The 16,678-nt window shown below is 40.7% G+C and overlaps 1 protein-coding gene across 1 annotated transcript; it reads right to left on the bottom strand.

The window, feature by feature from the left end:
* LOC109214153 (protein plastid transcriptionally active 16, chloroplastic) lies at positions 2,048-6,720 on the bottom strand. Its single transcript, XM_019378048.1, has 6 exons — positions 6,349-6,720; positions 5,142-5,374; positions 3,535-3,987; positions 3,147-3,215; positions 2,867-2,925; positions 2,048-2,788 (listed from the first exon to the last, which is right to left on the bottom strand). Exons 1-6 carry the CDS (start codon positions 6,554-6,556, stop codon positions 2,281-2,283), a joined length of 1,530 nt encoding a protein of 509 aa, XP_019233593.1. The 5' UTR covers positions 6,557-6,720; the 3' UTR covers positions 2,048-2,280.

Below are 16,678 nucleotides of genomic sequence, written 5' to 3'. Positions count from 1 at the left end.
CAAGTTATTGAACATAGTAGTTGAGTAGCAACATGGATGATTAGAGAGCAAAATGTAGATAACATAGAGAATTAATCCTGAAATTAGCAATGATTTGCACAATTTTCCACTTAATACATCGGATAATTGCGTAATCTTACGTCTAATAAGAGAAATCAAGTTTGTGGAAACCATGAACGACATGAAAAATAAAATGTAAGGAGAAAAAAAAATTGAAGGTTGATACCAATTTCTTGAACAAATAATGTGAATTTTTCTAATGGAATTTTTTTATTTATAGCAAGAATTGGATGTAAATATAATGTAAGAGTACTTGATAAAGTAGAATTTTATGGGTTTTGGTCAGAAGTATAACACAAGATGCATGTTAATATGACATGTTATTTTTCTCGTGTAAACTATATACTAATAAAGTGTTGAATATAACGTGAAAAGGTAAAAATAGAGATGTGCAGTAATTCAATTTTTCTCGTGCCCCTAAAGCCAATCCACGAGTTTTAGTATACACATAACATGCTGTTTAATGTTTATCATTGTGCAATGACTGATTATATGCCCTGTAAGTTTAACAAGCATAATTCTTACTGTTATGAACAATAATTTAGGGTAGGATTTAAATTATATACACTATATTATAACACAATCTTACAACATCAATGTAATTTAACTTGTTATAGCATGTTATAAATTACGCGTTATTTTAAGTTACCAATCAAAATCTACTTTCGGTCCAATGTTTCTTTTAAGAATAAATTTGTAATTGCTAACACTTACTGTCCCCTGATTTGGGATATCATACTCTTCTTCGTTGGAGTATAATTTTGGGCAAACATCAATTTTAGCCCCCGGCCCAAAACTATTTATATCCGGTAACTGCAAAAGTGTATATTTTTTGTATACAACATACATAAATTTGTAAATTTTTTTGTATATAACATACAGAAATGTATACATATATACAGAAAAAATATTAAAAAAATACATATTTTTCGGCTATTATTTTGAGAGCGGCTATACAATGTCATTTTTTCTATAATTTTTGTGTATATTTCACAAGTCTTCTAGTTTGTGGCAGAGGCGGATCCAGGTTTTCAAGATGATGGGTGCACTATTGAGAAGAGGTGGATTTAAAATTTAGGTTTAACGTGTTTAACTTTAGTCTCTTACCATGAACCCACTATACTTTTGAAATTATAGGTTCAAAATTATATTCTTTTTAAAATTTTAGTGATTTTCACGTTTATATCTATACTCCATGCTGAAATAAGACCGTCCGAAGTAGAATTTGAACCGCAAACTCGTAGAGGTGCAACCAATATTTATTGCACCATAGGAGTCTTTGAGCATGGGTACGCATACATATATTTAAGTAATTTTGAAAAAAAAAAAAAAGACATTGTTATACATGGTTTAGGGATAGGGATATGAGTTCACGTGAAACCCATATCCTAGGAGCTAGATACGCCCTGGTTTGTGGTACAAAGATTCTATACAGTATGACACATAAATCGGTACAGGAGTATGGTGAGAGATCGAGCATGCACCTCATCTTCGCAACTCAAGGATTAGGAGCATGAAGATAGCGTGCTAGTCTAGAACCATTTTCATCTACCAACTAGTAAAAACACTGTCATCACCATTCTCATGTCACAACAAGTCTCATCAACATTAGTCGTCACATATCTCAGAAATCAAAAAAGTAAGTGTCAGACCACCCGTCACCTCCATTAGGAGGTAATCGCCACAACCATTTGACCAAAAACTACCAGAACTCAGAGAAATGAGTATCAGAGCACTTATAACTTCCGTAGAGAACTAACCGACCAAACAAAAGAAACTACTACCATAACTGGCAAACATCGTATTCTCTTACTATAATTGATTTGTTTTTGAAAGAAAGTCAACCTATTCCTGAAATTGCGGTCAGTCTCGCTACCTTTTTAGTTGCCACCTCCTACTTGCTTATTCGGAATTATTACCACAAGAAAGTCGCCCCTATCTCTAAAGGTTTGAGTTGTCTTTGATTAGTATAACTGACTTGAGCGTCGAAATGAACAAGCTAGTATTATTTGCAAGCGAAAAACAATGAACAAGTGCCTTGAATATTACATTTCATGCAAAATATACAAATCTAAGATCCACAGAAATGTGCAGTGATTTACATGCTTCTCACTCAGCCTCAGTTAAACCATTGTTTTAACCTCAGTACTCGTCCGGCATAATTAGGCTAAAATAAAACAACAAAGAAAATTAAGATTCAGCCGTCTCTTATACATATCGTTAATCATCAACATAGATGGTTTCTTGCTGAAACAGCCCGCCAAAAACCTTCCTCGTCTCTGTTTTAGTCTCTGTTTGTTTAGTTGGTTTTGGCGCCTCGCTCTTTTTCGAAGCAAATGGTTTCCTAGGAGGAGTTTTGATCACTGCTTTCTGAGCAGGCAAATTTCTGGCCTTGGCCTGTCCCCTAATGGTAGCAACCTGCGTTGATTCCTCACCGGCTTTTTCAACAGCTGATTTCAATTGTGAGCTGAACTTTTCAAATGAAAATCCTGTACTTAAGCCTTTTGCTTTTTCCAATAGACTTTCAACAGACGGACCTGCGGCTGATGAATCCTTCTCTTCAGCTTCTTTAGCAATGTTAGCAGCCTTTGCTTGTTTCTTTTCGAGCTTTTTCACCTCTTCTTCCTGCCTCTTGGATGCTTCAGCAGCTTGTCGAGCTTCTTCCTCAGCTTTCGACTTTTCAAGTGCTTCTGCATAAGCCTTCCTCCGGCCATCCTCAGGAATCGTGCTATATATATAATCGTTCCTTCGTTTAGATTATACGGCATCCAAAAGTTGTAAGCAATTGAGGAAAAGACGTAATTACCTAAAAAGTTCATCCACAGTCTTTTTTGATGCTAATGGATCAGTAAAGACTTCCACAACCTGTAAAAGGAAAGAATTTCCAGTTATCAATTAGCCAATCAATCGACTACGCCTCAACGCTGAATTAGCTAGGACTGATTATATGGATCTATGTATCCTTTCCATATGGACCGGCATACAATTCCTAACAATAATAAAGAGATTCCTGACATTTGACAAGCGACACACCTAATGTAATGATAACAGTAACAACAAATAAAGACGACTGGTGAAATCATTACCTTATTTTCTGCAACTGCAGTGTTGGAGAAAACATCCACCACTAGCTTAGCTATCTCAGACTTAGCCACCTGATGTCCACAAAAAAACGAGATAGTAAGGGATCACAAGCTTAATCAATCTACTCCTCATGCTTTATAAAGGCAGAAGGCAGGGGAAAAAGGAAAAGATAACAGGTAGTGTACATGTAGCTAAAGGCCGATCTAGCATATAAGCAGTTCATACAAATTGCACCTACTGTCTCCAAGTAGGAAGACAAATGTATAGAGAAAATTTTGATTTTTTTTTTTAAAATTAAGAGGTACACCACTAACAAAAGTAGTATGCTCAAACTTAAGATTTTGTTAGAATTTTCATAATGTAAAAGAAATATTGCATACATTACATTACTTTGTAGGCGTTTTCACCAGCACTCCCTTCAGCTGACACGACGATGTTGTATGAGCTCTCAGGGGAGAAATCCTCTGTTAAGCTGGTTTTTATGAGTGTATATCTCACATCTGTCTCCACTATCTTCTGCAGAAACTCCGTAATCGTCAATGGCTGAGATTTTGAAAACAGATTGTTGAAGAAGGATGTAATGCCATCGAGCACGTTGTAAGTAGAGCCTACTGAAGAAGATTCATCATAGACTATGGCCACATGTCCAACACCAGCTAATTGTGCCGCTTGTATTACTTGTACGGCATCTGTTGTGGTGACTTCAGTTGTAGGACCATCCTCTCCCTTACCAATAGTTACCACAACTTTGCTAGCATTTCCTATTGCTTTTGCAATTGATTCTGCATCTTGAAATGTGGATGCAACAGCATTCAGGCGTTTCGACTCTTCGTTAGAGATTACCTGCAATGATGCAACATGCATAGTCAGAAAAAGATAACAGATCTATTTTTTTTTTATTTAAATCTATTTTCTATCACCAATGAAGTGGAGCCTTGGAGTAATGGTAAAGTTGTCTCCGTGACCTTTAGGTCACAAGTTCGAGCCGTAGAAGTAGTCACTAATACTTGCATTAGGGTAGGCTGTCTACATCACACCCCTTAGGATGCGGCCATTTCCCGAACCTTGCGTGAATGCGGGATACCTTGTGCACTGGGCTGCCCTGCCTATTTTCTACCATCACTTCTCTTACTTTGCAATAAGAGCATTTTGTTTGCGTAGTCTCCAATTAAAGGTTAATCCTTTTTCGATTTGGCCTCAAGGATTCATTACCTCATTGCACAGGAGATGCTTTCATTTAGTGATATTTAAAGAATTGTCTATTTGTTTAAGTCCTAAACATTCAAAGAAATGGTATAGAAAATCATATTTCATTTGTTGGTTGAGTTTTACTACCTTCAAGATTGTTGAGCAGTTTATATGGATGCGTTGTTTGCTGCTTTAATCCTACTATACTACTCGAACATCGATCCTCTGACGTAATTCCTTACGTAGTGGAAGTGTGGAACACTCAGTGCCCAGGCAGTTAAACAATATTGATTTATGACTCCTTCAATAGAGCTGACAACCATCGAGAAAATTGTCTTGTATTGCTAAGTTTCAAGACGTTCATTAAAATCTTTCGCCATATGCAAAAGTTAAATACACCCAAAGTTCAGCATCAATTCTATTATGAAAAATGGACAATGGGCCTAACTAAACTGCGAAAGTTAACTTATGAGGTGAGTATTGTTTGAAACTGAAACCATATAAGCAGACAACAAACCATTCCCTCAACCAATGCGAGACACTCTAACACTCCCTCTCCCATCCCATGCAAGGCTGGACGTCTAGACCGTGGACAATATTACATGCAGGCTCAATATTGTGCAACACAACAACAACGATGGCACTGGCAATGGCTTAGATAGAGATAAATGGAACTTGAGATTAATTCAACCGAAAGGCTAGCTCATGAGGTAATATCGCGCAAAACCATTTAGAAGATGAGGTTCTTTCTTGCAACCAATGCCAGATACTCTAACAAGTTCTGCATTTCCAGGGACAAAGAAACTAACCTTGTAGCTAACGGCTAACTGAGCTAGCTCTTGGGCTGCACCAAGGTCAGAAACTCCAGCTCTGACACTAAAACCTTCACGAAGCAATGTCTGTGCAATGCGGACACCAGCTTGTCCAGTAGCACCAGCAACAAAAACTGTTCCAGGATCCTTTGCCCTTTGCCTTCCAAAAGCCAAACCAGAAGACGGATTGGTGCTAACAGGTATCAAAGACTTCATATCAGGTAACTTACCTGTTCATGACATAGTATAATTAAGTAATTAAAAGTGTGTTCTCTCTAAAAGCTTAAGATGAATGGTCACGCAACTCAACATGGTATCAGAATAGGCAAGAGGTCTAGGATCAAATCACAATGGCACCCAACAAAGTAAGTTATTTTCACGTGTTTGACTAATGTAAAAGAATTAAGCCGACTTGTGAAGGGACGTGTTGAGACATAATATAATTAAGTTATTATAAGTATGTTCTGTCTAATAGCTTAAGCTAAAATGGTCACCAAATTCAACATGGTATCAGAACAGGCAAGCGGTCTAAGATTCAAATCACACCAGCATCCAAAAGGGTGAGCTATTTTCACGTGTTTGACTCATGTAAAAGAATTAAGCCGGCACGTGAAGGGACCTGTTGAGACATAATATAATTAAGTAATTATAAGTGTGTATTCTCTAACAACTTAAACTTTTAGATGAAATAGTAATGCACTTCAATATTATGAACACAATTCAACATTACCAAAATTAAAACTCAAGGGAATACTAATTCAAAGCGTGCTCTCTTGTGAAAAGGCATCAAGTCCACACAATTCGACATAATATAATGAAATAATTAGAAGCGTGCTCTTTCTAACAGCTTAACCTTTTAGATCAAATGGTAACACAGTTCAATATTATGGCGACGCAATTCAACGTTACCAAAATCAAAGATGAAAAGGTAACCAATTCAACATTTTATGGTTGCACAAATAAACATTAAAAAAACAACCCGGTGCACAAGGCATCTCGCGTTCACGCAGGATCCGGGAAGGGCTACCCCAAATGGTGTGATGTAGACGGCCAACCCTAATGCAAGCATAATGTCTGCTTTCGCGACTCGAAACCATGACCTACAGGTCACTCGGAGACAACTTTACCGTTGCTCCAAACTCCCCTTCAACAATTACCAAAATCAAAACTGAAATGACCTATAGTACACAATTAAAAAATTTACCAAAATCAAAACTGAAAGGAATGCCAGAATTGCTTGTAGTAGTTTCTTGATTTTCCTCATTAGAAGACTCAGCTGATTTGCCAAGACGAAAATTTGGGAAAGAACCAGACTTCTTAGCAAAAACAGTGAATCTTGAATTCTTGAATGATAATCTTGGATGGGGTGTAGTTGTAAGGAGAAATGAATTTGAAGTAAGAGTTGGAGCCATGAATATTGAAATTTGGAAAGAGATAGCAGAGTTGCTACTCTCTTCCTATTCAGTTAGTATATTTTTGCATGCAATTTTTTTTAATGATATTCCATTTGAAGACAGAAAAAAAGAGAGTGAATGGTGAAAGAGCAATATCTGTGCATTTGATTCTGGTCTCAGAACAAGAAGTTTTTGGATTGAATAATTTTGTCAATTTGGATGGGGAATAAGGTGGCTTTCCAATGGAATAAAGCCACGTCATATTTTATCTACAAATGAATCTTTCAAGCCAATCATTTATAATTGGTTCAAAAATAGTGGAATTCTCCTAACATTGTGTTAGTTTTATTTTGTTTTGGTTTTGATTTTTCTAATGCTTAGATTGGTTCTGATAGTTCAAAGATTTTCTACATGATAAGTATAGTTTTATATGCAATAATAGTTTAGTCATATTTTTTTTTGTCTGGTTATCAACTAAGTACTATTTATCACATAAATTTATTTTCATAATCTTATAAGTGAATTAACTTCGTCTGTGAGCTTACTTACATTATCGGTCCCAAGCCAAATAAAGAAAAAGGGTTGATGTAGGTTGGTAGCAAAAAAACTTGTCAATTCATGATGAATCCTCGTAATATGAGTTGAGCTTAAAGAATAAAATAAGGAGTCATATCACCAGTCAGAGGCGTACTCAGGATTTGAAGGTGGCCGAAAAGCAAAGCATTCAACCAGTATCTCCATTGGACTTTTAATCTTAAGGGTTCCAAACAAAATATATAGTCGTTTTTAACATATATACATTTATATATTCAGAATTTTTGCCGAAGTTAACGGGGTCCGGTGACCCCTCTTCTACATGAGTAGGTCCGCCTCTATCGCTAACACCTACTTATTCAGAATTGATACACATTAGTTGTCGTTATCTTAAGTGACTTAATTGTGTGAATATTCGTTATGGAGTTTATATTCCATGTACTATTTGTATAAAAATTATCTAGTACACAATTAGATAACTTATAAGACAATTACATATAAAATCCTATAATAATTTATAATCTAGTAATGTTAAACAAATACGCTAATGGTGTACATAAGTTAAATTGACATAATAATTAACCTTCTATAAAAGGTTAAATTGCACTATCGTGTAAGAAATATTTACAATATCAATACATATAAATTAAAGTTCTTATGAAATAAATGTGCTCATAATTTAATGTGGCAATAAGAATTAGGGAAACAACCAGCTATATCCATTTATAGGTAGCTTATTACAAAAATTGTTCAATACATAAAATATAACTAAGATTGGCCAATAAGCTATTTGTAAAAAAAAAAAAAAGGTCAAATTTTTGCTTTCTTTAGGGTGGGTGTTATTAGAACAGATTGGGTACATTTTAAGGAGTTTGAATCTCAATTTTGGGATGATTTGGTGGAGTTTTGAGGTGGTTTGAATTAAAAATTCGAAGTAGAAGATGAACATGAAAGAATTATATGTGTATCACACCGTGTATCGTTTGTATATTTTACACACACACACACACACACACACACACACACACACACATATATATATATATATATATATATATATATATACACACACACACACACACATGTGTGTGTGAGTGTGATGATCCAAAATATCATCTTATGATTTAAAACTAAATTCTGTGTTTCGCGGCCTTAAAAACCTCATTTTATCTCTCCTCGATTTGCATGCGCAGTCTGAGAGTGATTCCGGAAAGCTTTTATGTTGAAAGTTGATGAAAATAATAATTTTTGCCTCTAAAAGTTGATTTAGTTGACTTCGGTCAACTTTTTGAGTAAACGGACCCAGACTCGTGTTTTGACAGCCCCGGTGGGTCCGTATCGAAATATGTGACCTGGGTGTATGCCCGAAATCGGATTCGGAGGTCCCCTAGCCCGAGTTATGAATATTTGTTAAAAATTGTAAGTCGGAAAATTTAATGATTTTTAAGAAATTATTAATGATTGATCTTGTTGGTATCGGGTCAGTATTTTGGTTCCGGAGCCCGGTACATGTTCAATATAATTATTAAGACTTATCTGTAAATTTTGATGAAAAATGGAGTTGGTTTGACGTGATTCGAACGTCCGATTGAGAAAATAAGAATTTCAAAGTGTTCTTGAGAATTTCATTTGATTTGGTACTAAATTCGTAGTTCTAGGTGTTATTTTGGCGATTTGATCGCGCGAGCAAGTTCGTATGATGATTTAAGACTTGTGTGCATGTTTGGTTTGGAGCCCCGAGGGCTCGGGTGAGTTTCGGGCAGGCTACGGAGTGAATTGAACTTAGGAAATTTTGCCGGTATGTTGCAGGTCTGCAGACTTCGCATTTGCAGGGTCTGACTCGCAAATGCGAGCCTCGCATTTGCGAAGAATGCATCGCAATTGCGAGCAATTGGGCTGGGGGTGGACTTCGCATTCGCGAAGATCAAGATCGCAATTGCGATCATCCCAGGTCGCATTTGCGAAGGCAGCAGAGATGCGAGGAGTTCGCATTTGCGAAACTTTTCTCGCATTGCGAAGCTCAGGTCGCAAATACGACACCTGCAGTAGTGTAAAAAGGGACTTAGACGGGATTTTTCATTCATTCTCCAAATTTTCAAAAACCTAAAACACAAAAGGCAATTTTCCAAAGACTTTTTGTTCCCCAAATCATAGGTAAGTGATTCTTAGCTAATTTCTTTCAATCTTTCACTTCTTTTTACAAGATTTCAACCGAGAATATATGATTTTCATGGTTAAATTGGAGGTTTTTGGGTAGAAACTAGGGAATTGATAAATTGGGGATTTAGACCTCAAATTGAGATCGGATTCCAAAACCAATTGTATATCTGGGCTCGGGGGTGAATGGGTAATCGGGTTTTGGTTCGAATTTTCGGTTTGGACCAAGCGGGCCCGGGTGTTGACTTTTGTTGACTTTTTCAAATGGCCTAAATTGAATTCCTTGCTATCGTGGGTAGTTCCTAAGGCTTAAATTGAATCGTTTGGTTGGTAATTTACTAGATTCTATTGGTCCGGAGGCTTGTGTGAAGGGAAAAGCTGTGGTTGAGCTTTGAGTTTGGCCGTTGGAGCGAGGTAAGTGTCGTGGTTAACCTTGGCTTGAGGGATTAGGTATTGTTTGATTGTTTGCTACATGTTTGGATGTTGAGTACAACGTACAGGTGAGGTGACGAGTACCTATGCGTTGTTTTGAGTCATAGCATGCTACTGAGTCTTATTCATAAAATTTTAGCTTCCGTGATCATGTTATCCATGCTTAAACTAGTTTATTGTTATGTTGAATGTTCTTATCATATGTACGGATTTTGGTATTGATTGAGTATTCACTAAAGTTCGAGGTTGAAGTTGTAGAATCAAATATTGAAGTAAGACTTGTTATTGATATTTCTATCTCTCTATTGATATTGTTCATTGTTTGGGAGAGGAAGAGTGTTAAAGCACGAAGGGTGATGCCGTGCAATGTTTTGTGAGAGAGAGTTAATGCACGAAGGGTGATGTCGTGCCATTCTTATTTGATTTATATGGTGAGGATGAGAGTTAATGCACGAAGGGTGATGTCGTGCCGTTTTTGTTATCTATTATGGTGAGGTTGAGAGTAAAAGCACGAAGGGTGATGCCGTGCACTTGTCTTTTCTGTGTTTAATACTTTCATTGGAGTAAGGCATCTTGTCTACTGTTGTTTCTTTACTGTTATGATTTTCCTTGCCTTGTACTCCCCTCAGCATGTTTCCCCTCCTGTTTTTACCTATTCAGCTTCCATTAGTTGTTATTATGCCCGTATATTGTTTAACTGCACAAGTTTATGTATATGTCTTGTCCTAGCCTCGTCACTACTTCGCCCAAGTTAGGCTCGGTACTTACCAGTACATGGGGGCGATTGTACTGATACTACACTGCACATTGTGCTGATTTTGGTGCTGGACCAAGTTGATCCCGAGTTAGCTGGTGGCTTTATCTGATCGGAGACCCAAGGTAGTCCTGTTGGCGTCCGCAGGCCCTGGCGCCCCCTTCCATACCTCGGACTTTACTGTTTCCTTTATTTCACAAATAGTTGCACTTTCTTTCGGACAAATACTTGTAGTAAATATCTTAAAATGTTCGTGAATTGTGACTCCGGATTCTGGGTAGTGATAGTATATAATCAAAGTTGTTATTTATTTACTTCCGCATTTATTTGACATGTACAACTTGCTTAGTGTTAATCACTGAAACGTAAAAGGATTGGCTCGTAAATCTCTAATGTTGGCTTGCCTAGAAAGTGAAATGTTAGACGCCATCACGGTCCTGACGATGGGAATTCGAGGTCGTGACAAGTTGGTATCAGAGCACTAGGTTGCCTAGGTCTCGCAATTCACGAGCAGGCTTAGTAGAGTCTGGGAGATTGGTACAGAGACGTCTGTACTTATCTCTTAGAGGCTAAAGAGTTTAGGAACAAGTTCACTTCTATTCTTCTCTGTCGTGCGATTTTTGTTCTCTCAATGCTAATCGAACTCTTCTACTCTTGTTCTTTCGCAGATGGCGAGAACACGTACCGCATCCTCAGCTGAGCAGAAGCCAGAGCCCCCAATGGTAGCTCCTACGAGGGGCAGAGGTCGAGGTCGAGGCCGTGCCAGAGGCCGAGGCAGGGGCAGGGCTCAGCCCAGAGCTCGAGCAGCAACACCAGCAGCGGAGCCTCATGTAGAGTTTGATGAGGAGGCTCCAGCCCAGACCGTTCTAGCAGGACCAGCTCAGGTCTTAGAGGGGTTCATCGCCACCCCGGTACTTCAGGATGCTTTGGTCCGTCTAGTGGGCCTCATGGAGAGTGTGGCATAGACCGTCACATTCCCTGCAACACCAGCCATCTCTCAGGCTGGGGGAGGAGCACAAACTCCCTCTACCCTCACTCCGGAGCAGATGGCTCCTCAGTTTCAGACTCTAGCAGCTCAGCTCGTTGGGGTAGTTCAGCCGGGTGTTGCGGCACATACCGGTGATGGATCAGCTATGTCTTCTGAGGCTTTGTGGAGATTGGATAGATTTACCAAGATTTTCCTAGCTCACTATGGCGGTACATCTTCATAGGATCCCCAGGACTATCTGGACAGTTGTCATGAGGTGTTACGGAACATGGGGATCGTGGAGACCAATGGGGTCGACTTTGCTGCTTTTTACTTGTCGGGTTCCGCCAAGAAATGGTGGAGGGATTATATGTTGACCAGACCAGCTGGGTCGCCTGCTCTCACTTGGGACCAGTTCTCTCAGTTATTTCTTGAGAAGTTACTTCCTATCACTCAGAGAGAGGACTATCGGAGGCAATTCGAGCGTCTGCAACAGGGTTCTATGACTGTCACTCAGTACGAGACTCGATTTGTGGATCTGGCCCGTCATGTTATTCTTCTTTTTCCTACGAAGAGAGAAAGGGTGATGAGGTTTATTGAGGGACTTGCTCAGCCTATCAGATTGTAGATGGCTAAGGAGACAGGGAGTGAGATTTCTTTTCAGGCGGCAGCCAATGTCGCTAGGGGAGTTGAGATGGTATTAGCTCAAGGAAGTGGTCAGGGATCTGACAAGAGACCTTATCATTTAGGTGGTTTCAGTGGTGCCTCGTCTGGAGGCAGGGGTACTTTTGGTAGAGGCCATCCTCCTAGGCCGTTTCATTCAGCACTACAGGCTTCTCACGGTGCTTCAAGTGGTTGTGTCCCTCATGTGCCTTATGTCGATCAGCTAGCCTACAGTGCACCACCAGCTCCTATTAGTGCGCCTCCTCTCTAGAGATTTCAGGGTGGTTACTTAGGCCGCCAAGGTCAGTTTCAGGGTCAGCAGTCTCAGTAGGCGAAGTCTTGTTATACTTGCGGTGATCTGAGGCACATTGCCAGGTATTGCCCTCGAGCATTGAGCAGTTTTCAGTATCAGGGTTCTCGTGCCATGGTTCTGACAACAGGTGTTTCACCACCCGCTCAGCCAGCTAGAGGTAGGGGTCAAACAGCTAGAGGTGGAGGTCGGGGCATTAGAGGTGGAGGTCAGGGCGCTAGAGGTGGAGGCCAGCCAGACAGGGCCCGTCCTCGAGATGTAGTTCAGAGTGGTAGGGCCCAGCCCCGATGCTATGCTTTCCAGCTAGGCCTGAGACTGAGTCACCTGACGTGGTTATCACCGGTACGGTTTCAGTTTGCAGTAGAGATGCCTCAGTGCTATTTGATCCAGGTTCTACTTATTCGTATGTGTCATCCTATTTTGCTTCATATTTGGTTGTGCCACGTGATTCTTTGAGTACCCCTGTGTATGTGTCTACCCCTGTGGGAGATGCTATCATTGTAGAGCGCATTTATCGTTTGTGCATTGGGAGTCTTGACACTCGTGTAGATCTCCTACTTCTCGATATGGTCGATTTTAATATCATTTTGGGGATGGATTGGCTGTCACCTTATCATGATATATTGGACAGTCACGCCAAGACAGTGACCTCAGCCTTGCCGAGGTTACGTCGATTGGAGTGGAAAAGGACTCCAGGCCATTCTACCAGCAGGGTTATCTCTTATGTGAAGGCTCGGCATATGGTCGAGAAGGGGTATCTAGCTTATTTGGCTTATGTCCGCGATTCTAGTACGGAGATTCCTTCCATGGATTCAGTACTGGTCGTTCGTGAGTTTCCAGAGGTGTTTCTTGTAGACCTGCCGGGGATGCCACCCGACAGGGATATCGACTTCTGTATTGATTTGGCTCCGGGCACTCAGCCCATTTCTATTCCGCCATACCGTATGGCCCCGCCAGAGTTGAGGGAATTGAAGGAGCAGTTGCAAGACTTGCTTGATAAGGGCTTCATTAGACCTAGTGTCTCGCCCTGAGATGGATCGATAAGGATGTGCATAGATTATCGGCAGTTGAACAAAGTCACCATCAAGAACAAGTATCCGTTGCCAAGGATTGACGACTTATCGACCAGTTTTAGGGTGCCAAAGTATTTTCGAAGATTTATTTGAGGTCTGGCTACCATCAGTTAGGTCACGTTGTATCAGCAGAGGGTATTCAGGTGGATCCTAAGAAGAATGAGGCAGTCAAGAACTGGCCTAGACCCACATCAGCTACGGAGATCCGGAGTTTCTTGGGATTGGCGGGCTATTACTGTCGATTTGTGAAGGGGTTTTCATCTTTAACATCCTCGTTGACCGGGTTGACCCAGAAGGGTTCCCACTTCAGATGGTCGGACGAGTGTGAGGCGAGCTTTCAGAAGCTCAAGACTGCTTTGACTACGGCACCGGTGTTGGTATTGCCCATAAGTTTTGGGCCTTATACAGTATATTGTGACGTATCTCGTATTGAACTTGGTGTGGTATTGATGCAGGGTGGCAAGGTAATTGCATATGCTTCATGGCACCTGAAGGTTCATGAGAAGAACTACCCTGTTCATGTCCTAGAGTTGGCAGCCATTGTTCACGCGCTAAAGATTTGGAGGCACTATCTATATGGTGTGTCGTGTGAGGTGTTCACGGATCATAAGAGTTTGCAGTATTTGTTCAAGCAAAAGGAGCTCAATTTGAGGCAGAGGAGGTGGTTAGAGCTATTAAAAGACTATGATATCACCATCTTGTATCATTCCAGGAAGGCCAATGTGGTGGTCGATTCTTTGAGTAGGAATTCAGCTAGTATGGGCAGCCTTTGCGTACATTCCAGACGGTGAGAGACCACTTGCATTAGATGTTTAGGCTTTGTCCAATCAGTTCATGAGGTTGGATGTTCCCGAGCCTAGTCGTGTTCTAGCTTGTACGGTCGCTCGGTCTTCATTATTTGAGCGCATCAGGGATCGGCAGTATGATGACTCTCATTTGCTTGTCCTCAGGGACACAGTGCAGCACGGAGATGCCAAGCAGGTTACAGTTGTAGATGATGGAGTTTTGAGGATGCAGGGTCATGTTTGTATGCCTAATGTGGATGGACTTCGTGAGTTGATTCTAGAGGAGGCCCACAGTTTCTGGTATTCTATTCATCCGGGCGCCGCCAAGATGTATCAGGACTTGCGGCAACATTATTGGTGGAGGAAGATGAAGAAGGATATAGTTGCGTATGTAGCTCGGTGTCTAAATTGTCAGCAAGTAAAGTACGAGCATCAGAGACTTGGTGTTTTGCTTCAGAAGATAGAGATTCCTGAGTGGAAGTGGGAACGTATCACTATGGATTTCGTTGTTGGACTCTCACGGACTCAGAGGAAGTTCGATCCAGTTTGGGTTATTTTGGATAGACTGACCAAGTCAGCGCATTTAATTCCGATGGCAGTAACCTATTCTTCAGAGCGGTTGGCAGAGATTTATATCCGGGAGATCGTTCGCCTTCACGGTATGCCCGTGTCTATAATTTTTGAACGAGGTACGCAGTTTACCTCGTATTTTTGGAGGGTAGTACAACGTGAGTTGGGTATGCGGGTTGAGTTGAGCACAACATTTCATCCTCAGACTGACGGACAGTCCGAGCATACTATTCAGATATTAGAGGATATGTTTCGCGCCTGTGTTATTGCCACCGAAGGCTCTTGGGATCAGTTCTTGCCGCTAGCGGAGTTTGCCTACAACAACAGCTATCAGTCGAGCATTCAGATGGCTTCCTATGAGGCATTATATGATAGACGGTGTCGGTCGCCGGTGGGATGGTTTGAGCCGGGGGAGGCTCAGTTATCGGGTACAGATTTAGTACAGGATGCCTTGGATAAGGTTAAGATCATTCAGGATAGACTTTGCACAGCTCAGTCCAGGCGAAAGAGTTATGCCAACCGTAAGGTCCGTGATATGGCATTCATGATCGGAGAGAGAGTGTTGCTCCGTGTGTCACCCATGAAGGGTGTAATGAGATTTGGAAAGAAGGGCAAGTTAAGCCCTAGGTACATCGGGCCTTTTGAGATTCTTGATCGAATGGGAGAGGTGGCTTAAAGACTTGTGTTTCCACCAGGTTTATCACCGGTACATCCAGTGTTTCATGTGTCCATGCTTTGGAAGTATCATGGCGATCCATCCCACGTGTTAGATTTCAGCACTATCCAGTTGGACAAGGACTTGACCTACGAGGAGGAGCCGGTAGGTTTTCTAGACCGGCAGGTTCGTCAGTTGAGGTCGAAGAGTTATCCTTCAGTTCGAGTGCAGTGGAGAGGCCAGCCTGTTGAGGCAGCTACCTGGGAGTCCAAGTCCGATATGCGGAGTAGATATCCCCATCTTTTCACCAGCTCAGGTACTTTTCTATGTCCTTTGAGGACGAACGGTTGTTTAAAGGTGGAGAATGTGATGACCTAAAAGGTCATCTTATGATTTAAAACTAAATTTTGTGTTCCGAGGCCTTAAAAACCTCATTTTATCCCTCCTCGATTTGCATGCGCAGTCTGGGCATGATTCCGGAAAGCTTTTATATTGAAAGTTGATGAAAATAATAATTTTTGCCTTTAAAAGTCAATTTAGTTGACTTCGGTTAACGTTTTGAGTAAACAGACCCGAACTCGTGTATTGACAGCCCCGGTGGGTCCGTATCAAAATATGGGACCTGGACGTATGCCCAGAATCGGATTCGGAGGTCCCTAGCCCGAGTTATGAATTTTTGTTAAAAATTGTAAGTCTGAAAATTTAATGGTTTTTAAGAAATTGTTAATGTTTGATCTTGTTGGTATCGGGTCCGTATTTTGGTTCCGGGGCCCGGTACAGGTTCAATATAATATTTAAGACTTATCTGTGAAATTTGATGGAAAATGGAGTTGGTTTGACGTGATTCGGACGCCCGGTTGAGAAAATAGGAATTTCAAAGTGTTCTTGAGAATTTCATTTGATTTGGTGCTAAATTCATAGTTCTAGTGTTATTTTGGCGATTTGATCGTGCGAGCAAGTTCGTATGATGATTTAAGACTTGTGTGCATGTTTGGTTTGGAGCCCCGAGGGCTCGGGTGAGTTTCGGGTAGGCTACAGAGTGAATTGAACTTAGGAAATTTTGCCGGTATGCTTCAGGTCTGTAGACTTCGCATTTGTGATGTCTAGCTTGCAAATGCGAGCATCGCATTTGCGAAGAATGAATCACAATTGCGAGCAATTGGGCTGGGGGTAGACTTCGCATTTGCGAAGATCAGGATCACAATTGCGATCATCGCAGGTCGCATTTGCAAAGGCAGCA

The sequence above is a fragment of the Nicotiana attenuata genome, chromosome 2 (assembly GCF_001879085.1).
Source record: "Nicotiana attenuata strain UT chromosome 2, NIATTr2, whole genome shotgun sequence".
Taxonomy (NCBI): Eukaryota; Viridiplantae; Streptophyta; class Magnoliopsida; order Solanales; family Solanaceae; genus Nicotiana; species Nicotiana attenuata.
Note: the sequence above shows the minus strand (reverse complement) of the source record. Positions and strands in the feature narration are given on the sequence as shown.

Bases quoted from the DNA above. Each gene is read 5' to 3' on its own strand.
- LOC109214153 (XM_019378048.1), bottom strand. From the start codon at position 6,556: ATGGCTCCAACTCTTACTTCAAATTCATTTCTCCTTACAACTACACCC. The intron at 5,375-6,348 runs GTAAATTTTTTA...TGTCATGAACAG, and splicing joins TCCTTTCAGTTTTGATTTTG to GTAAGTTACCTGATATGAAG. The intron at 3,216-3,534 runs GTAATGTAATGT...TGTGGACATCAG, and splicing joins CTGGTGAAAACGCCTACAAA to GTGGCTAAGTCTGAGATAGC.